The 22772-nt window shown below is 40.3% G+C and overlaps 3 protein-coding genes and 1 long non-coding RNA gene across 7 annotated transcripts in view; 1 reads left to right on the top strand and 3 right to left on the bottom strand.

Annotated features, from left to right (window-relative positions):
• The window catches only part of LOC145479973 (clathrin interactor 1-like), a 111207-nt gene that overhangs the window by 20991 nt on the left and 67444 nt on the right, over positions 1 to 22772 (bottom strand). For 2 of the 3 annotated variants that reach the window (XM_081458462.1, XM_081458460.1), the window contains exon 7: positions 10786 to 10910. In XM_081458462.1, the coding sequence (XP_081314588.1) occupies positions 10786 to 10910 (125 nt within the window). The remainder of the gene's footprint in view (positions 1 to 10785; positions 10911 to 22772) is intronic. The other variant, XM_081458461.1, reaches the window with a different exon arrangement.
• LOC145480027 (uncharacterized) lies at positions 1579 to 10778 on the bottom strand. Its single transcript, XM_081458520.1, has 2 exons — positions 6946 to 10778; positions 1579 to 1662 (listed from the first exon to the last, which is right to left on the bottom strand). Coding segments are annotated over exons 1-2 (648 nt in total). The 5' UTR covers positions 7592 to 10778; the 3' UTR covers positions 1579 to 1660.
• On the top strand, positions 1661 to 4846 carry LOC145480019 (protein CFDP2-like). Its single transcript, XM_081458515.1, has 2 exons — positions 1661 to 3256; positions 4780 to 4846. The coding sequence occupies exons 1-2, from the start codon at positions 2560 to 2562 to the stop codon at positions 4818 to 4820; spliced, it is 738 nt and encodes a 245-aa protein (XP_081314641.1). The 5' UTR covers positions 1661 to 2559; the 3' UTR covers positions 4821 to 4846.
• On the bottom strand, positions 10917 to 22185 carry LOC145480047 (uncharacterized). Of its 2 annotated transcripts, XR_014048498.1 has the most exons (3): positions 16718 to 22185; positions 16013 to 16134; positions 10917 to 15489 (listed from the first exon to the last, which is right to left on the bottom strand). It is a non-coding gene; the product is annotated as an uncharacterized LOC145480047 (long non-coding RNA). The 2 variants fall into 2 exon arrangements; XR_014048497.1 differs by lacking the exon at positions 10917 to 15489 and having other exon boundaries at positions 15530 to 16134.

Genomic DNA, 22772 nt, shown 5'->3' with positions numbered 1-22772 from the left:
AACAGCAGCCCCCTAAACCATCCCTATAGTGCACTCTGTACATAAAATGAGAAAATGAAAAGCCTTAGTGGTTGTAGTGTCATGACTTATTCCACACGTGGCATGTATCGGAACCAATTACGTAATATCAATTGTTCTCGCTATTTATATATAGCAGCCGCAATGTATGTGCAGTGTGTGTGGAAACCAATAGTCGATTTGTGTGTATTAAAGTAAGAGGTATTTTATTTACCGCGACTCTACAATGGTATAAATTGGATTTTTGCACATGCTGAAACAAAAATCCACCTTATTGCCTCAAAAAGAAAAAAATGTTAGTTTCCATCTTCAAGCGAAATGATTCCTTCATTCAATTTCATCACCAAGTACAATGTTCAGGTTGAGTCCACAAGAATTAGTCTAGTGGCCATACCAGGATTTTACCAAGTTGGCTGCACGACATGGGTGGCAAGCTTTTCTTGGTATCATTTTAAAGCTCAGAGCCTGCTGATCAAGAATCTGCTTGTCAACACACAGAAAAAGTGTCTTCAGACCTTGGTAACCTGGCCTCAACAACCCATACTCCTTTGCGTTAAAATTTCATTACGCTGCATTTATGCTATCTTTAATCTGTTTTTGGGGTCATACTTCTTTGGAAACTGATTATTTCTGCATCTCTGCCACTTACAAGCATTTTAACTTTAAAAAGCACAAAAATTGCTCTATTTTGCAAATTTCAGGAAGTGTTATGGTAATTAGAGCGAAGAGAGCCTAAATGCAAAGAAAATTTTATATTTCTACTCTTAAATCCCCCTAAAAGCCATATAATCTCACTCAGATACATCCTTTTCATATTTTGAAATCATTATTTGCACAGAAATATTCAAATTATGCATTGAAATAGAAAGAAAAACCTTTATGAGGCAACTGCTTCAAACCGGAAGTGGAATGAAATTCACTTCCAGTTTCATTATTCCACAATAATTATGCATGCTATGGGATAATCTCTCATAAGGGCGATGCCCTTAGCTCATGAAATAACTGATATGGCTCGTTTGCCTTAAGAACGACTCTCTAAAGTGGTACATTTGATGAAAATGGCATGAATTGTGACATCAACCAAAAAAAGTTGTCATATTCATAACTTGGTGAGACACATGCAGAGGTTACATAAATTAAATACGTTGCATGTGAAATAAACGAAAATGGCGTGAATTGAACTGTTTAACAACTTCATAGAGTAATATCATTTACAGTACCTCTACTCTGTAGGACTGATGTGTAATGCTTAAATTCATATGCTTACATTTGTTGCTGAAAATGTTCTTTTTTTGTCAGCACAATCTAACATTCTTCGTCACCTTCACTGTCCTCAGGTGTTCCTCCCACACATAGTTGTGAGGATTGTCACATTTCTCACCTCACTGGCATAATTCTGCACAGGGTACACCATTTCTTTTGCATCGAAAGTGACCAGTTGTGCAGTCTGTAGTACATCCATGATCCACACAGTATAAGCTCAGCAGTAATGCCTCAGGTGCAGGCGGTGGCAACATCCAGTTCATATCAACTTGACCATCTCTAATAAGCCATCTGTGGCTCTCAGGGGATGGAATCTCAGGATTTGCATCTGGTGCATGATGCCAGATGGCTGCTTGGTAGTTTGCATGCATTGTGTGATTTCTTAGTGCATTTCTTAGGGCAGTGGCTAGACCTTGCTTGGTGCCAGTCTAGAATGGAACAGTAAGGCGCCTCCTTCCCTCCACTGGCCTGGGTGGACACCTTGGGCAAGTGTCAGTACACCCTTAGCCTCCCTTGACTAGGGTTACGGTTCCACTGCCTTGTGGTGGCTAGGGATAGCCAAAGGTTATGGGAGCAAACCCTGAAAGAAAAACCGGAGTGGAGTCCCGATAGGCGGTTGCAGGGCATATTTGTCACCTTCCGGCAACTCCTGCATCCTGGTCCGTCCCCAGTCGTCTCGACCTTGTCTTGCCACTGGACCCAGCGCATCAGGACAAGAGAGTGAGGCTGATCCTGCACAAGTCTCCCTCACTTTAATCCAAGTCACGAGCAGCCCCCTTCAGGACCGCTCTGCTCGCCTCTGTAGCATGAGGACGGGGCTAGAAAAGGTGCCTTAAACATAGCCAGCCTCACCTCGCCCTGGCCAGAAAACTGCGACTGGCGGGGATCCCTTTTCTGCGGTTGAAACCAGAGAAAGGAAACAAAAGCGCTCATCTTAGCGTCTTGGAATGTTAGAACTCTACTTGACAACACTAAAGCGAACAGGCCAGAGAGAAGGACTGCCTTAGTGGCTAGGGAACTTGATCGCTATAAAGTTGATATTGTGGCTCTCAGTGAGACACGCTATGCTGACGAAGGCCAGCTGACAGAGTCTGGTGGCAGCTACACATTCTTCTGGAGCTGATGCAGCTGCGAAGAGCGGCGGGAGGCAGGAGTGGGATTTGCCATCAAAATGACACACGTCCATAAACTTGCCTGCATTCCTGAGGGTCTCAACGATCGCCTCATGAAAATGCAGCTGCCACAAATGCCACCTTGATAAGTGCCTACACCCCAACCATGACCAACCCTAATGAGATCAAAGACAGGTTTTATGAAGAACTTGACTCCCTCATAGCCTCTGTCCCTAAATCAGAGAGGCTCATCATCCTTGGCGACTTCAATGCACGCGTCGGCAATGACCACCAAGCCTGGCCTAGAACCATCGGAAAACACGGAGTAGGAAAATGCAACAGCAATGGTCTCCTCCTGCTCAGTCTGTGTGCCTCACACAACCTGGCCATTACCAACACCAGGTTCCGCCTGCCAACCCACAACAAGACAACATGGATGCATCCTCGTTCACAGCACTGGCATCTCATTGACTATGTCATCGCCAGGGCCAAGGACAGGCAGGACGTACAAGTGACCAAAGCCATGTGTGGCGCCGACTGCTGGACAGACCATCGCCTGATTATCTCAAAATTGAATGTTGCTATCCAGCTGAAGAGAAGGCCTCAGGGGAAGAAAGTCCCCAGAAGACTAAATGCTAAAAAACTCAAATGCCCTGACACTGTTCAAAAACTCAAACTAAACCTGGACAACAAACTCGAGAACCTCCAACCCAATCTTGAAAGTGTCGAAGAGAAATGGGCATCATTCAGGGACGCAGATCACTCTGCTGCCCTGGAAACTCTTGGCCCTGCTACCAGACACCACCAGGACTGGTTTGACGAGAACGACAGTGAGATACACTCTTTGCTCGAAGAAAAAACTAGTGAGACAATCTCAGATAGTGCAGAGCGTAATTGATAGCTCTGGTACAGTAGTCCCATAAGTACTCACCCCTACTCGGTTCCCTTCCGGTTTGTGTCTACCTTGGTAGTCTGCTACGGCTTTTCCCCTTTGCAGTGTGTATGTTTCAAGGTTGTATTTTCATTCAAGGTCCAAACATTACGCACAAATTAATTACTACTGGTGCTTTAAGTTGATTTTCGTTCATTTTAAATTCAACAATACGCTGAAGCAGCAAACGTGACAATTTAGCTCTTCACGCCAACTTTGTAACTTGATACTTTTGTTTTCCTCGCAAAGCCATGTAATATGAAACCCCTGTTTTCTCCAAAACATACGGAAGATGTCCTTGTTTTTTGGAGATAAATGAAAGAAAGTTAAATATCTGATGTAGCGATGAAGAAACGGAACAGAGACGATGTTTTACTAAAAATGCAAATTTTTACCGATGAACAAGAACTAATTTAATTATCAGATAGTCACGAAATACCACTTTCTTTTTCTGTTGCCACCTTTGTTGTTAACAATAAAACAATTCAAAATTAACACACAACGATATTGATAGCTGAGAAGCTTTTCAACGAAAAGTATTGAAGATAAACAGCGATACTTGGCCGATATGAATGAGTCTCCTCAAAGACTGATTAAATTAATTTGCGCTTTCATTAGGTGCCACGGCGTCTGCATCAACATTTGAGCATTTTCCTGGTTTCTTTTGTTACAAATTCACAATTTGCGGAGTATTAACGCCACTAACTTGAGAACTTTTTGGTCTCTCTTACAGACACAATTAAGGCAAGAAATAAACAAGTCGCTAAGGAGAAGCAATATATTTGAACTCTGACAAGCACACTATTGTAGATTGAAAACAGCAGATGATATTTGTTGAACTGACCTGTTTGTAATTCTAAAAGCTACGCAGCCACAGTAACGTTTCACTTTTGCAATAAAAAGGGACAACTGGCACTACCTGAAAAATAACTGCCGTCCTTGGTCGCATGACACGATATATAAAATACTGCGTGTAAAGATAGTGTATAACACTAACAATGCTAGAACGCATGCGTCTTACATGTTGAGCTCTACCATAAGGAAAACCACTCAACATTTGTGCGTGATTCCGTATGCAATGTATCCTTCACCTAATATAGAAGCCACGAACCCTAACTAATCTACTCATGCATTTAGGGCAAATTAGTTTTCTTCTAAGGAGAATGGTACCACAAGGAGAGCAAGGGGTTACCTGAAACAAATATATAGCTTTGCGATGTTCAAAGTTAAGCGACGGCGATGGAATGTGTTTTACGTAGAGTACACATGTACCTTTCCCACCCTACTCCCATTACTTCCTTGCCTCTAGACTAATTAATTAATTGAAATTAATTAATTAAACAAACATTAAAGTTTACACCTTAGCGCCATAGGGCCATAGCGCCATAGCGCCTTAGTTCCTTAGCGGCAGGCAACCCCCATAACCATCCCAATAGTGCACTCTGCACTAAAAAGGATGTTGTGGGCCCTCCAGAACGACCCGACCAATGTGGTGAAGAAAGCTGCCTTCACCAACATGCGCAGCACAGTCCAAGCTAAGCTCTGCTCTATGCAGGACTCCTGGCTTAGCGCCAAGGCCGATGAAATCCAAGGATATGCCGACAGACACGACACAAAGAGGTTTTATGATGCACTGAAAGCTGTCTATGGACCACAGTCCAGTGGATCCTCTCCCCTACTTAGTGCAGAAGGCTCAACCCTGCTGACCGACAAGAAGCGGATCCTGGACAAATGGGCAGAGCACTTTAACAATGTGCTCAACCGCCTTGCAGCTATCAATGACCAAGCAATCGCACGCCTCCCTCAACTCGCAATTAACACAGAGATCGACACCCCACCTACATATGAAGAGGTCAACAAAGCCATCAAGCAGATGACCACAGGGAAAGCTCCAGGCCCTGACACCATTCCTGCTGAGGTATACAAGACAGGTGGCAAAACCATAATCAGCTGACAAGCCTGTTCCAGTCTATGTGGTACCAAAAGCACCTGCCACAAGAATTCAGGGATGCCACAGTTGTGCACATCTATAAGCGGAAGGGCAATCGTCAGGCATGCGATAACCACAGAGGAATATCCCTCTTGTCTATAGCAGGCAAGATCTTGGCCCGTGTCCTGCTCAACCGCTTGCTGGAGCATCTGGAGCAAGGCCTCCTCCCTGAGAGCCATTGTGGCTTCCGTGCAGGTCGTGGGACTAGTGACATGATCTTCGCTGCTCGTCAGCTCCAGGAGAAGTGCATGGAACAGGATCGCAACCTCTACAAGACCTTCGTTGACCTGACCAAGGCCTTCGATACAGTCAGCCGGGAAGGCCTCTGGAAGATCATGGAGAAATTTGCCTGTCTGAGCACTTTCATCACAATCGTCCGCCAATTCCATGACGGCATGATGGCGAGAGTCCTCGACGATGGTGAACCATCCGAAGCCTTCCCAGTGACCAATGGAGTCAAAAGGGGTTGTGTCCTGGCCCCGATGCTGTTCAGCTTGATGTTCTCAGCAATGCTGTCTGAGGCCTTCAGGGAATGTGATCCTGGCATCAACATCTGGTACCGGTCCGATGGGAAACTGTTCAACCCCAGGAGGCTGCAGGCCGTTACTAAGGTAAAGGAAACTATTCTTAGAGACTTTGTCTTTGCTGACGACTGTGCCCTCAATGCCAGCAATGAGCAAGAAATGCAAGCGGAGATGGACAGTTTTTCCACAGCTTGCAACAACTTCGGCCTCACCATCAGCACCAAGAAGACAGAAGTAATGTACCAGCCAGCCCCGAACAAGTAGTACCACGAGCTGCAGATAACGGTGAATGGTCAGATACTACAGGCAGTAGAGACTTTCACATACCTGGGCAGCACACTCTCTCACAATGCAAACATTGACGCTGAGATCAACAACAGAATCTCCAAGGCAAGCAGCGCGTTCGGGAGACTGCACAAGAAAGTCTGGGAGAGAAGAGGAATCAGCCTCAATACCAAGCTCAAAGTCTACCATGCTGTGGTCCTCACCTCTTTACTCTACGGCTGCAAAACCTGGACTGCGTACAGACGGCATGAGAAGCTGATCAACCATTTTCATCTGCGGTGCCTCCGAAACATTCTCCACATTCGCTGGCAGGACAAAGTCTTGGACACAGAAGTCCTGAAGCAGGCAGACCTTCCCAGTGCCATCACTGTCATGCGCAAGGCCCAGCTGAGATGGGCAGGCCACGTCTCCTGCATGCCAGATTCCAAAGCAGCTCTTCTACGGGGAACTCTGCTATGGCAAGCACACAGTTGAAGGGCAGCGAAAACGTTACAAGGACAGTTTAAAAGTCTCCTTAAAAGACTTCAACATCAGCACTGAGTCCTGAGAGTCTCTTGCCTCCGACAGACCCTCCTGGCACCAACTCATCACCAAAGGAGCCCACGCAGCAGAGAAACGTAGGTCCCGTCAAGCCGAGGAGAAGCGAGCATTACGCAAGGAAAGAGCCGCCAGCACTAACAGCACAGCCCCTACCCACTTCTGCCCTACCTGTGGGAGAGGCTTCCTTGCCTGGATTGGTCTCACCAGCCACCTCCGGATACACCATAGAAATTTATTAACAAACTAGATGTCTTTGGTCATCTTCGACTACGAAGGACCAACAACAGTGCATCCTGACATCGCGGAAGAGTCTGTGACTGGCCTTGCTTCGCACAAGGGTAATATATTGACATTCATTAACTTCAACCAGTTTTGACTTACCGTACATCTTGCACACATCAAATCCCTCACATGCAGAAAAAGGGACTGTCTCTGCGTCAAATGAACGCCTAAGAGTCGCCATACCATCGCAGGCCACCGGGTCTGTCTTACAAAACTTCAGGACAGTCTTCTTCCCTTGACCTGCAACCGCGCTAGTTGAGTCCCAACTGGTGATAGCATGCAGACCAGGTAGGGCATTGCAGAGATGGGGCCCAACAGCATCAGCTATGGCAGAAATCTCCAGATAAATGTTGCTTGATATATCCCTGCAAAAATGACAAGCCAGAATTGCCACATCAGTGTCTGGAGACTTGATTATTATGGTGGTCTCACCATTTTCAGATGCATGCTTTGCATGGAGAAGTAACTTTGTGTCAGCTTCTTCACGGTTGCTGTTTAAGTCAGTGATCTCCTCACAAACAACCTTTCCATCATTGACAGATAATTGAAAGCACTTGTCTTCAACAGCAAAATAGATGTTACGATTCCCAATCCGATTCACATAGTTGTCCCTTGACCACTGCTGAAGGAGAAATCTCATTAACATCCTCTTGTTCTCCCCATTAAGAACTTGTTCCACTGTTTGAGACACTCTTGACCACCTCCAGTTATTTTAACTTTGACAGCTCCTACACTAGCATGTTTTTCTCCCTTGGGATTCTTGATAGATACATCACAATATCTATCTGTAACAAAATCAACAATCTCGGGTTAAGGTTGTCTGGGGAACAACTAAATGAAAAACAGAAGTTGCCAACTCTTCAAATGTCCTGGAATTTCTTTCATTGCTTGAAGTACAGCCATGCCATCAACAATCAATGCTGCAGTGGGTGGATCAGTTGGTTTGACTCCTTCAATCAGCGTTTCCAGTAACTTAGACTTGACAGTCTTGCAGAGGGACCCATCCACTGAAGCCAGAGACCACGGAAAAGGACCTAGGGAATACTGGAAGACTTCTTGTACATCCCTATCTCTTGTCTGAGCGACAATGAGAAGACGAGCAAAGAGCATCACTTCTTTCCCACCTATCTTAACAGGTGAAATGGGCATAGAATCAAAGGTGGCCAGCTTTAGTTTCGGTATTGGATCATGGAAGGAAATTTCATTAGTCGTCAACCTCCTCCTGATAAAAGCTGTCATTGTTTCTTTACCCTTATCGTAGGCCGTACAGGTCTTCTTCCATCATCTTTGAGGCCATCATTCCTGATGCAATGTGGCAAAGTTCATCAGGGTCAGATTGTAGAAACAGATTGACCCAGTCGCTCAGAGTGGACAGTACCTTCCTCACATCAACATTGATGTGACATTTCGTGAACTGACATCCCCCCTTTTCCTTTCTCCTTAATTACACCTTCACCATTTGGCGTGGATATTCCAGCAATCTCACAGCAAGCTTGGGTGATTGCTGCCTGCTCATGCGAGGTTAGTAGCCATCGCTGCTCAGCTCCCTTATTCAGGCTAAACATTACAATTCCACCTTTTGATTTTGTCTCTAATAATAGTCTGCTTGATCATCTGATCAACAGCTAATTGACTGAATGCACTGCTTGAGTGTTGAACCACAAAGTTGCCAGTTTTGAATACTTCATGGGCAGAAGGGTGTACATCTTTGTGTGACATCATGTCACACCAGTGGACTGATAGGTATCTGGAGAAGTTGGTTCAATCATAGGCGAACATCCAAGGAAGCATGTCAAGAATACAGGCGGGATGTAAGTTCCAATCACCCTCTCTGATTGACTGTATGAAACACAGAAGCAGACAAGCCATTTTGATGTATGATCGCCAATAGCAACTCATCTTCCTGCTTGACCGTTTGCCGAATTCTTCATACTTCATACTTCAGGCAACATGTTTGGGCGTTTTCATCCTTCCCTTTGAGACATTGTATAAGGGGTCTCGGGCAAGGGACAGAATAAGACGCTGGCAACTTTCATCTAAATTCACCTTCTCCTCCTCTCCTTCACCATCCTCACAAATGATCAAAGCAAGTAAGTTGTAAACAACAGTTGGAACATGATGTTCCCTTTGTTAATTGCATTTGACTATGGTGGCCATGGTATGTTCAGCTCCGGACTTAAAAGGGTGGCACGCACGGTCTTGGGGCATGATACACGTGGTTCTTGAGAGATACATCCTTTGGCTCTGTAATAAACGTATCATTTTCAACACTATGGTTAAGACCACACTCAACGATCTGACCCTTAGACACCTCATCGCACTAGACAATTTAAGCCTCAGATCGATATGTCAGGTGCCAGAAGCTTATTCTGCCATGATAAGCCTTTTGCATTCTGACCTTTAGCCTTCAGATCGATATAAGGGGTTTTGTGTACCCTGAAAGGAGAGAAGTTCCACGTGTCAGGCAGGCATCGGCCTGGAGCTCAATAGCTGAAGTGTCCTTATCTCCAGATGAAATTTCCTCTACTTTTCTCTTTTTAGCAACATGATTGAGAACATTCTTGGCTGTGAAATTTTGGTAACAGTTTCCGTGGTACATGCCAAATGTGCAGTTTTCCAGTTTCCCTTTCATACTTTCCGATATGTCATCCTTTCCCAGATCTGAAGCTTCCTTAAACGTCCTAGTTACGTATATGACGACTTTTTTGCATGATGTCACAATTCACGCCATTTTCATCAAATGTACCACTTTAAGAGTCGTTCTTAAGGCCAACGAGCCATATCCGTTATTTCATGGGCTAAAGGCATCGCCCTTATGAGAGATTAACCCATAGCGTGCACAATCGTTGTGGAATAATGAGACCGGAAGTGAATTTCATTCCACTTCCGGCTTGATGCAGTTGCCTTATAAAGGTTTTTCTTTCTATTTCAATGCATAATTTGAATATTTCTGTGCAAATAATGATTTCAAAATATGAAAAGGATGTATCTGAGTGAATATATATGGTCTTTAGGGGGATTTAAGAGTGGAAATATAAAATTTTCTTTGCAGTTTGGCTCTCTTCGCTCTAATTACCATAACACTTCCTGAAATTTGCAAAATAGAGCAATTTTAGTGCTTTTTAAAGTTAAAATGCTTGTAAGTGGCAGAGATGCAGAAATAATCAGTTTCCAAAGAAGTATGACCCTAAAAACAGATTAAAAATAGCATAAATTCATTGTAATCAGATTTTAACGCAAAGGGGTATGGGTTGTTTAGGCCAGGTTACCAAGTTCTTTGGACACTTTTCTGTGTGTTAACAAGCAGATTCTTAATCAGCAGGCTCTAAGTTTTAAAATGAACAGCTTGCCATCCATGGGATGTAGCCAACTTAAAAAATTGAGCCTTTTTCGCATCTGGCCACTAGACTAAATAGCTGTACTACACTTGTATCATTTTGACCATAATTTTCACCACACAATGAATATTAAGGAACTTGAAATCACTTGGCAGTATCCAACTTTATTTAAACTTTCTTCTGTCACATGTAAATGTACATGTAGGACAATATGAAAATAATTATTGTGACGAAAATGCCTTATAAAATTAATGAACAGGAAAAAAGACAACCTACAATGAGCAGTACTGTAATATGTAATTAAAATTAATATGGTGCATCTAGGACTGATAATGATGACAATACATGCTACTGAAAATTAAGATGAAACCAGGGTTTTCTCGGGCAGACTGCATACTGTATCAGTCAAAAAGGGAAAGACAGAAAATAAATCAATCTTTCTGAGTTGCACTGTTTCAAATGGTCTCTAAACTGGAAACAAATTGGATTCTATATACGTCACCTGCAATGCAGTGTTGCTCTGAAATGCAGTGAAGAATGTGTCATCAGGCAAATGATTCTGAGTAGGACTTCCAGTCCTGAATGCTGCAAAGTCTCCAAAGTCATCATTTTCTACTGCTGATCCTGCTGGATAAAAGCAATTCATATGAATAGAAATTAAGATGATAAAGTTAAGATAATTAAGATAATACATACATTTATTATATGGCTCTGTCTCATAAGGACTGGGAACTACCAAATTCACGAATTTGATTGGCTGAAATTGATATTGAAAACAGTTTAGATTTTCCCATGTAGACCGACATCTAGACCGGTAATGTTTTGCAGTGAAAAAGTTGCAAATTAACATGTAAAATCGATAACTATTTTCATCTAACAATATTTATTTATGGAAGTGCCAAAAAGCCTGGTGAGAAACTAGTGAGACAATTTCAGACAGTGCAGAGCGCAATTGATAGCTCTGGTATAGTAGTCCCCTGAGCACTCACCCCTGCTCAGTTCACTTCCACTTTGTGTCTACCTTGGTAGTCTGCTACGGCTTTTCCCCTTTGCAGTGTATAAGTTTAAAGGTTGTATTTTCATTCAAGGTCTACTGATGTTTTACGCTGATTTTTGTTCATTTTAAATTCAATAATACGCTGAAGCAGCAAAGGCATGTAATATGAAACCCTTGTTTTCTCCAAAACATACGGAAGATGTCCTTGTTTTTTGGAGATAAATGAAAGAAAGTTAAATATCTGATGTAGTGATGAAGAAACCGAACAGAAACGATGTTGTTTTACTAAAAATGCAAATTTTTACCAATGAACAAGAAGTAATTTAATTATCAGATAGTCACGAAATACCACTTTCTTTTTCTGTTGCCACCTTTGTTGTTAACAATAAAACAATTCAAAATTAACACACAACGATATTGATGGCTGAGAAGTATTTCAACAAAAAGTATTGAAGTTAAACAGCGCTACTTGGCCAATATGAATAAGTCTCCTCAAAGACTGATTAAATTAATTTGTGCTTTCATTAGGTGCCACGGTGTCTGCAGCAATATTTGAGCACTTTCCTGGTTTCTTTTGTTACAAATTTACTATTTGCGGAGTATTAAAGCTACTAACTTGGGAACCTTTTGGTCTCTCTTACAGACACAATTAAGGCAAGAAATAAACAAGCCGCCAAGGAGAAGGAATACATTTGAACCCTGATAAGCACATTATTGCAGATTGAAAAGAGCAGATGATATTTGTTGAACCAACCTGTGTGTAATTCTAAACGCTACGCAGCCACAGTAACGTTTCACTTTTGCAATAAAAAGGGATAATTGGCACTACCTGAAAAATAACTGCCGTCCTTGGTCACGACACGATATATAAAATACCATGTGGAAAGATAGTGTATAACACTAACGATGCTAGCACGCATGCGTCTTACATGTTGAGCTCTACCATAAGGAAAACCACTCAACATTTGTGCGTGATTCCGTATGCAATGTATCCTTCACCTAATATAGAAGCCATGAACACTAACTAATCTATGCATGCGTTTAGGGCAAATTAGTTTTGTTCTAAGGAGAATGGTGCCACAAGGAGAGCAAGGGGTTACCTGAAACAAATATATGACTTTGCGATGTTCAAAGCTAAGTGACGGTGATGGAATGTGTTTTACGTAGAGTACACATGTACCTTTCCCACCCTACCCCCACTACTTCCTTGCCTCTAGACTAATTAATTAATTGAAATTAATTAAACAAACATTAAAGTTTACACCTTAGCACCATAGGGCCATAGCAGCAGGCAGCTCCCATAACCATCCCAATAGTGCACTCTGCACTAAAAAAAAGTAGAGGACGAGCAAATTTTTGGCAGAATTAAATTCAGCTCATCGCTGTTCACAAGCAAAATGTCAGCCAGTACAAACCAGTTAAATTAAACAAATTAAATTGTTCTTTTTTGTGCCATATAATACACATCTTATTAACCCAGCTTAGTCGGTCTGTATGGGAGAATCTTGACCCTTGTCATGTGTACAGACCTCACTGCATTCGGTCTGTACCCACGACCTTGGTCAAGATTCTCCCATACAGACCTCCTGCTTGGTTAATGAGAGCCAAGTATTAAGATAATAAAGATTTAAAAATTCTTACTGTATTCTCAAAGAATTTGATCGCAACGACATGTACATCAGGAGCTGATCACATTATGGGTTCGTAATATACATGTACCTGTAGATTGCTCAGTTGGTAGAACACTGCACTAGTGTCGCAAAGGCCATGGTTAGAATCCCATTGAAGCCTGAATTTTTTTCAGGCTTTAATTTCACAACTGTTTAAGTTGTGTGTATAACTGCGATGATCAATCATGTCTTCATATCTTATCCAGTTGTATTCTTTGCCATCTAAGTGTATATTACAAACTCACATGACCAGCTCCAAGTTGGCTTGATAACTCAATTGGTAGAGCACTGCACCAGTATAGCAAAGGTCATGTGTTCGAATCTTGTTCAAGCCCAAATTTTTTTCAGGCTTTAATTTCACAACTGCTTAAGAAGTCCGGAATATCCCAATATATTAGGACATCTGTGATGTCACGAAACTCCCCCTTCCACCAATGAGAATGCGTGTTTTAGTTAGAGTGTTGTGTTTCACAACAAACCAAGAAATTCAAGATGGCGGACAAAGAGAGTCGTGAATTCCTACCGATGCCATGAATGCAGGTCTTCAGGAGGTATATATTTGTCCCAAATTGAGTTCAATACTGTCGAAATTATGATATAAAAGGAAAGTTTGTGTTCGCATTCTCTGTCACAGACAATTCTGCCCAGATAACAATTATCTTCGAACCAAAGGAAGCACTACGGAAAGAAATTTGAATTGAGAACTGCGGGCCGAGTTTGACGAGCTGCTGTTATCATTCTTTGGAAAGACACCATAGAATCGGTAAGCATCTTCACTCTGCATTTTTTTAAGCACAGAAACAATTGATATGCGAATTCAGACTTTCCTCTTATCTAGGATTATCTTTCCGAAATCGACAGAACGTTCTTTGCCAGCATTATATAGTTATCAAGATAAATTTTAAATCTCTAAAATGTTATACGTTTTGGCCAAATCAAGAAGTCATTAAACAGAATTTTCAATAAAGCATACGAGTGAGAAATTCTTATTCTGTCATACAAAATACATGTATACTAAGCTAGAAAAATGTGTTGTCAGATGCATGGAAGGTCAAGAATCTGTTAATATATTCTTTGTGAATCTGAAATTTCTCCATTTTGGTATTTATTTTAAATATTTCCTGTGTCTATTTGTCGCTGTGCTAAAATATGTCATATCAGATTTCCACATTTAAATTATGAAAGCTTACATATAATTGCTGACTAAGCAAATTATTTACCCAAAAATATCAAAATATAATTTCTGGACAAGTTGACAAGGAAACATTCACAATCCATCCACATATCCCAAGGTATTATTATTTATCATAAGAATTGTACGGCCCCTCATGCAATTTCCTTGGAAAACCATAAGAAAAAAGTCCCGTATGAGGGCCATACGCATCCAAGTGATAGGGCCGAAAAACCCGTACGGCCCTACTAGAAATGTGTACGGCCCTACTAGAAACGTGAATGGCAAAATCAACGTGAGTTAATGACAAATACAATTTTGTTGCTGCAAAATTTTGTTCTCTTTGAAACAAGTGATGAACGTGAACATTCTGAGAAGGAATTTTACTATCCAGACAAACTGTCTGATACAGAACTACTTCAGTAGCCAACTCACTCCGAAAGCAAAGAAAGAAAGTCAACACTCCTCACAAATAAAGTTCAGTTTCTACATCGGTGTTGTTTGTAGAGGCAAAACTGAGTGCGAATACAAGTTCATTACCGTACAGTTTATTCAGATAACAAAACTCTCTTGCTCCTGTTTAATAGTGTAATTTCCACTACACAGCAAAGCCAGCAAAGCCAGTAAACCCAGGCACTGACTGCAGGAGCTAACATCAGTGTCATTAATATTCAGTTGCTGGTTCTCCCTTCTTCAAGAGAATCCAAGAGGTTGATAAATAGCTTGAAACGATGCCGACATTTAACTGAGTCTTGTATTTCAGACAAAGAAGATTTGTTAACAATTTCAGTGAAGCGTGAAGCAAAGCGGTTTTGACGTATTTTTGACAGCTTTATGTCAACTTTCCGTTGGCTTTTAAGACAGGTTGGCCAATCCCATTAGCATGAATTGCAATTGTGGACTTGCATTGAAAACCAAAAATGAGAAAATGAGTCGTGTTTTTTGATAAATTGTGAGTTTCTTGTTCACCGCGAAGAAATAACTGACAAGCTTTTATTTTAGAATCTTTTTTGTAGTTGTTCCACGCACAGCCGTCTGATGTTATGTAATCACATCCTATTTAGGTTCAAACAGAATTTTCAAAATTCTCAACACTAAGTAGTCATATGATAAAATGCTTATTGACTGAGTAAGGTCAGGCCGGATGGGAAAATATTTGGCTCTCGGTCAGGATGTGCGGACCAAGTGCAGCAAGGTCCGTATGTCCTGACCTTGAGCCAAATATTTTCCCATCCAGCCCTCCCACTCAGTCAATAAGTACATAATATTTACTTTAAGTAATATACAAAATAAAATCAGTCTTGAAAGTGAAATCCATTTTATTTCATTCACTCTCTAGGTACTCTCAACCTTGAATTAATGCAGGACCTGAAACAAATCACAAACATTTAGGAGATTATTACCGGTACATTGCTTACAGATGTCAATATCATTACAAATGTATTTTTCGTTCTAAAATATGAATTTATTTTGAATGTAGTTACCACATTAGTCTCACTAAAAAAGAGAGTGCCCTCAAGTGGTCTATTGACTCTTATGTTGCCATGATTATTTTTTCTATTTTTCATTACATATTCTTAACCAAAGTAATATGTTTCCTGTTCACAACCAATTAATGTTTTGCATTAATTTCACAGTTAGCAATGTTCAACACTTGACACTACATCCTAAACTCTTGTACATTTTCAGTCTGTTTTCATAATGATTATTTTCTGGTACATTCAAGCTTCATGAGGAGGTGAAAAGAATAATCATCTCCTGGATACAACTGCAGTGTGTATAACTTTAAAAAAATTCCAAAAAAAAGAGTACAATGCTCTCCACAAACCTTAACTTACATGTCTGCATTGCTCTCATTGTCTGGTAAATGAGCACATACAATCTCCTCTACCTTTTGTGCCATTCCTTGGGATACTGATAGGAATCACTGCACTACCCCCGGCCTGTCTGTTTCACTACTACCTCTGTGCTGTAGGTTTTTTTCAACTGGCTGTTGGCTCTCCAGTGATACAACTGCAACAAAGAAGTATTATAGATTTCAGTTTAAACCATGGAAGAAGGAGCTCTGCCAAGGGTGACACATCTTAAACATTTAGCGTAGGTTTTTCAGGGTTATCAATTGCAGCCTTTCCCATTCAAAATCATAATAGCTTGTTTCTTCTCAGTTGATATATTGTTATCTCTTTGGTGTTTTTCTTCCTTAAAAACTACTGCTTCAAGGTTTGTTTTGATTTCAAGGCAATGAACCACTCATCATTTCATTCACGATGACTCAGATTAGCTGGCCTTAGTTCAAGATGTCTTTTTTTAATCTGAAGCTTTTATTTTTACATGTATATGTAGATTTTTGTATTGTTGCTATGACTGTATCTTGAATAAAGTATTTATGTACTTTGCTTTCTTGGCTTTTGTTACCCTGCCTGGTTGGCATTTCAGGTGGGATACCATGCATGGATACCATGCACGTTTTGGCAAGAGTGGGAATTTTATCTAGCTTTCAACATACTTTTTTCCACAAATTAATTGGCACTTGACACAAATAAAACATAGATGAACACTGGGCGAATCGATTAAAACAAAGACTTTCCAAACTTACCCACTTCACTGCTGCTTCCACGTTGCACTTGTGATCTTGAGTGTCTCTCCACAAATTCGACAAAGAGCCTGAAGTCTCTCATGGTGCAATTTCAAGCCAAGATAAACCTAAAAAAGTCCATTTTAGTCAGCAACAAAGTGATAACCAGTCAAAAATAGTACAAGTCAATCGTGTTATTCTTGAGTGCAATAGAACAGCGATAGACTGCTGACCGGTTTGCTCAGTGGTAGAGTAATGGACTAGTGTGCTGGAGTTTGCGGCTTCAAACCCCGACCGGACCAACACTCAAGGTCTTTAAATAATTGAGGAGAAAGTGCTGCCTTTGTAATGACATCTGCAAATGGTTAAACTTTCTAGACTTCTCGATAAGGACGACAAACTGTAGGCCCTGTCTCACAACTCTTCATAATTAATTCTGTGGGACGTAAAAGAACCCACACACTGATCGAAAAGAGTAGGGACGTAGTTCCCAGTGTGGTGGGCTATCTCTCATCTGATGATTAAATGCTCGGAGATATATGTATGTATAGTAGTCTGACTTCTAGAAAAGTCTACCAGAAATCTAGCTTGTCTACCATGTTGGCACTTGGCATGATGAAAGTTTATTGACTTAAGAGCTCAGAAAAAATACTGCCAGCCTTATGAAAAATACATGAGTACAAGAAAAAAACAAAAGTTCATCACCTACCTTAAAAACGTGTCAGAAAATCGTCGTACATTGTTTCGTTTCTATGGCGCTAAACCACATAAAACCTCTTTGAATCTCCTCAACTAGCATCCAAAATGGCCGCTAAAAGCTTCCTCTTGATGTTTTCTAGCTAAAAGTCCCGGATGGGAGCTCATACAAAGCACAGGACAGCAGATTTCTACTTTGCCCTAGGGCCCGTTTCTCGAAAGCCCCGGAAACTTTTCGGGCCTGTGAAGCCATTTTTAGTCTATCTGTATCTAAACACGGAGAAGTGTATACGCCTGAAACTTCTTGTATGAAGGGAACTTCTCTTCATATTAAGAATATGTGAATAAAACAGCTCTGTAATCGTAAGGTTCGAGATTGTGCTATGACTTTATGGGCCTGGAAAGTTTCCAGGGCTTTCAAGAAACGGGCCCCAGGGTTTTTGAAAAATGGCCACCATTTTCCTCGGGAACAAAAGTTTCATGACGTCAAGGATGTTCTTATATATTGGGATATTCCGGACTGTTAAAGTGCACCTAACCCCTAATTTTTTTTCGCTAAAATGAATCCACTTGTTATTTGAAGCATTTGGGCAAAAACATTTTTGAATTTGGTTGAGTCCTGGATTTGCTATGCCCTTTCAAAGTCGCGCTTGAAGTGTTGCACGACCGCGTTTTAGTGAGTCTGGAGCGGCGGTTGCTGATGACGTCTACCCAGGAACCGAAAACAATGGCTCCTCAGTCAGCTCTCTGTATTTGCTTGAGAAAATGAAAAACAAAACTAATTGTTCCAATATATTTTGGGACTAAAACGGCCAAGTTTTGTTTCAGAATCATTTCTTTTTCGTCACTGGCGTCAGAGTTAAGTTTCGATTGGGAAGAATCCGAAATAAATTTCGATCGAGTATGTTCGACAACTGTGAACTCACTACTTAGAGCTTTGAGAGCAATTTGCAATATTTCAAGCGACAACGGGGAAGACTTCTTTGCAGATGAACTGCTTGTATATTAGAAATGGAAAGCTAGATACGAGGTGAAGGAGCAGGCAAAAGCAGTAAAGAAAATTCAAGGACTGCTTTGGATGGTAATTTTGTCACCTAAACACAAGATTCCTACATGTGTTTATAGCCCGTTTACATTTGTCCTTAGCGAGAATGTATTTTGTCAAGGTATGGTTGTTCTATTAAATACAGTTTGTGTTTTACTTTCTGGAATGCTTCATGTTTATGACAGCGACATAAGTGTTGCAGTTTTCGAGACTTGATGACTTCCAAAACACTGGCTTCGATCGATTGAAAATCGTAGAATTGTTTGGACCTGTATTTTTGCAGCTGCAGGAAGAGAAGGCGGAAGGAAACATTTCATACAATTACAAATTTCACATTGTCACACGTTTTAAGTCGTAACTCCAAATAACCAATGTAAATGTTTCTCAAAGTTTGCAGTGAAATTTGTCGGATAAGCCAAAAGGATTGTTCCCTGAGCAGTCCACAGATAATGTTACGCGGTCATATTTTTGACACTATTGCACAGATTACGAATACAAAGTATCGCACAGAAAGTTTGTCACACTACTGATTTCCAAACCTTCGAAAAATCTGTGAGTCTAACAGTTTTGTTATCATGTAATTCTTAAGGATTAATCTTCGACTTTTACCTAAATTGAAAGAGAAATAAGTGTTGGTTCACGGCGTACAGTTGCAACCTACATTTACATATCAGTACATCGGTCGTAACGCTTCTTCATTCATCAAACAACTTTGCTGGCTATATTATAAATACTGTGGGACTGGAAGATATAGGTTGTCAGTAGTACTTCTATGAATTGCTGGTTGGCTTTAAGCAGAAAATTTTGAAAATAGCGCTTGAAAGTCTGCGGAACAAATTCCACTGAGAGTTCTTCAATGGTTCTCACGGACTCAGTTCGCTTGTTTCAGTTCGACAAAATCAACCACCGTTTACATCTTTATTAAATCCATTTTTAAATCACTGGTTATCCTTGCAATCTGATTGCCTTTCAGGAGTGCGATTTATTCACGAATCACACTATTTTTTGCTCTAAATCGCATCTTTTTCTCAGCCAATGAGAATAGGATAGTAAAACAAAACAACCAATCAGATTTCAAGGTTAGTTAAAGCAATAAAATTTCAGGAAATGAAAGACAAAAAGCCATTGTGTGGCGAATTTTGCAACTATTATCGCTAAAACTTTGTTGTTGTTGTGGTTGTTTTTCAAAACATTTGACGAATTTAATTAATTAGTATCTGAATGACGATTATGAGCTCCTTCAGGTTGAAGACCTACTTTACAGGAAGTTTCCAACATTCAGTGTCCATTTTGACGAATATTCTGACGATTTTTCTTCAGCATCTGCTCAAGATCCGTCCAACAAAACACAAACAAACGAGAACCACACAACAAATTCAGGGCCATCTCAAGAAGGTAGATGTTTCCAGGTTTCTAGTAGTTTCAAACGAAGCAATACAAGAGTTAACTCTGTTGCTGTGAATAAACATACGTAATCAAAATACGCCCCGCTCCACAAAACAGTGAATGACCGCATGTCTTCCGAAGCTGGTGCCCCGCCATCTTAAAAATATCTTGAAACAAACAACATTGCAAGAACTTGACAAGGTCTTGAGTATTAAGTTCTACGCTGAGGTCACAAAAAGAAACGGAGATACTTACCAGCTGGAATCCCTTAAAATCATGCAGAGTGCCACTGAACGGTATTTAACAGAGAAAAACTATCCACTGGGCATTGTGCACTCGAGGGAGTTTCACAACTCAAAAGTAATCCATCGCAGAATTACACTAGCTGCACCTTTAAATTCCTTCTCCAAAGACAACTACAAGTCTCAGCCTCATTCACAGAAGAAAAGGAAGGTCTTCCATCATTGATTCAGGGGATGATAATTTAACTTTGATGCATGAAGTAGACTGCTTTCATTCTGGCTTCAGAACTGCTTGTTTCTTAGTTATGCTCGAGTGAGTTTTTGTCACATGACATCGTTTTGCATACTAAATGAGATGTCAAGCTGTTTCTGGTTCCGCTATTTTAATGCCGGCTACTGAATCTAACATTTAAGGCGATAAAATTGTGCGATTTCAAAATGGAATTAATAAAGTGGCAATTGAACTTCGGGTCGTGCAATTTTGGTCTGAAATCATACTTGTGATATCAAATCGAACTCGTGCTGTGCGCTTGTTCCATTTTGAAATCACGCATATGATTTCAGACCAAATTGCACTCCACTCAGTTCAATTACCATTATTTATTGTAGCATTGACCGTTCATTGCCAGTAAATTGTACACTATATCTTTCTTTATATCTGGGATATTGCTGCAACAGCCGATAGCACTTCTGGAAGGCGTTTCTGAGTACTTTTCGAATGTGTACTGCACCATCCTGAAGGAAATGAGAGGACGCGAGATATTCAACCTTCCTGGGTAGATGTCACAACAGCCACTGGATTCATTCTCCTCAAACTCGGTCATGAAACAAAATGGCGGTGTTTTAGAGCTATTTTCGAGATTTCATTGGCGCACAGAAAATCGAGGATTTAACCGAATCCAAAAATTTTTTCGCAGAAGTATTTCAAATAACAAGTAGATTTGTTTTAGTGAAAAAAAAAATTTGGGGGTTAGGTGCACTTTAAGTTAACTGTAATGATCAATCATGTCTTCATATCTTTCTCAGCAGTTCAAATATTATATGATCTTTCATATTCACTTGTAAGAGACCGACCTATTATTCAGGTTTTTGTCAGATGCATATGAAGCACATATTTAATGTCAGAATCATCTAATCTTTAGAAGATAATGACTGTACTTAAATGGAACACTATAATAATAATAAATAAAAAAATAATAAATAAATATTTCTATAGCGCATATCCATGCCTGCTCTAGGCGCTATAACTCGAAGCATATGATGAAATTTGGGTTGCCACAATGAGAAGTGCAGTTTAAAGCAATAGACATATCATGTATTTCTTAACCGAGGTACAAAATGGTGTCAAAGAGTCAAGAGTAGTTGCTTTTTCATGAGTTTTACTTTGTTTCTAGGTTTTTAAATAAATTTACATTGCATGGTAATTGGAAGATATAGAAACTTAATTTACAAAAGATTGTTTTGCATTAAAAAATGTATTTACTTTTAAGAGTAGCCAGCATGCTCAGGACTAATACATGTAGACGGTGATTTTTGCTGCTCTTTGGTGCTTACAGAGAACACTGAAGCTTTATACATTAGTCAGCAGATTCTCAAAAACATTTTACTGGAAGCAAAGGAAGGAGCAAAGTAAAATCCTTCATAAAGCCAGTAACTCAAAAAATTGTAAATATTTGTACTTCAAAAGACTAATGTAAAAATAATAAATAAACAAGAAGATCTTTTAGATCTTACAACCGCACTTTTAAAATTTAACTGTTTTCTCAGCACTACAGTCGCATTGTAGAGCATATTCCAAAGCAGTCCTTGATGATTCATTGAGTACTGTAGACACATCACTTGATCAAAACAAACTGTACTATTGCACCATCAGTCATAGCCGTTGCAAAATCTCTGATGACGTAATGGTCTTAATCTGGAACTTTCTTCAGGATAATTATGGGCATGAACGATACAATAATAACACTATTAACAGCTGCTTGCTTTCTTGAAAGTAATGATTAAATTTAATTTTTTTTTTTCATGAGTAAAGGAGTAAAGGGCTAGCAAAGTAGTCACATGAGTCACATAATTCAAGAATTATGTTATACATGGCTATCTTTAGTACGGTGGTTATTTCCCTACCAATGACGCAATCCTTGCACGTTCTGACACGTTCTTTGCTTGCCTTGCAAACATTTAATTTTCCTTTCGATCTCTGAACTCGTTTCAATAAAACTGCATGACAATTCACTTCTCTTGCCTAAAAATACAAAAAATAATCGGAAAACTAAAGACTGCCACTCCTTTCGAAATAACCTTGCAAAGTAAACACGATCTTATTTGTCAAGTAGCGAAAGTGAAAGATGCAACGTTAGCGCATTCCACGGCTGACTTTTTTTTGCGTATTTATTATTCCCTTTGAATCCAACATTTTGATAAAATTAAAAGAAAATGTGTTTTACACACGATAAAGAAAAAAATAGCCATAACATCGTCCGTGTATTAATGTTTCAACAGCTTTTGGCGAATAAACATCACAGGTTGTGTGATTCAAAATTTGGTTGAGAGGAAGTTTGGGTCTGGTCACCGACAAAACACACAAAAAATATAAACCCTGTGCAAACCTAGAACCACACTCGGCCCATGGCCACGCGGTTAATTACCTTGCATAGAAAGGAAGCCACATCAGCCTTAACTGGTTTTCATGCTGGTCTTTAGAAGTGTT

The sequence above is a fragment of the Orbicella franksi genome, chromosome 2 (genome assembly GCF_964199315.1).
Source record: "Orbicella franksi chromosome 2, jaOrbFran1.1, whole genome shotgun sequence".
NCBI classification, from domain to species: domain Eukaryota; kingdom Metazoa; phylum Cnidaria; class Anthozoa; order Scleractinia; family Merulinidae; genus Orbicella; species Orbicella franksi.
This window is presented reverse-complemented; position numbering and strand designations above follow the sequence as displayed.

Bases quoted from the DNA above. Each gene is read 5' to 3' on its own strand.
- LOC145480019 (XM_081458515.1), top strand. From the start codon at position 2,560: ATGACCAACCCTAATGAGATCAAAGACAGGTTTTATGAAGAACTTGAC. The intron at 3,257-4,779 runs GTGAGACAATCT...TGCACTAAAAAG, and splicing joins TTTGCTCGAAGAAAAAACTA to GATGTTGTGGGCCCTCCAGA.
- LOC145480027 (XM_081458520.1), bottom strand. From the start codon at position 7,591: ATGTTAATGAGATTTCTCCTTCAGCAGTGGTCAAGGGACAACTATGTG.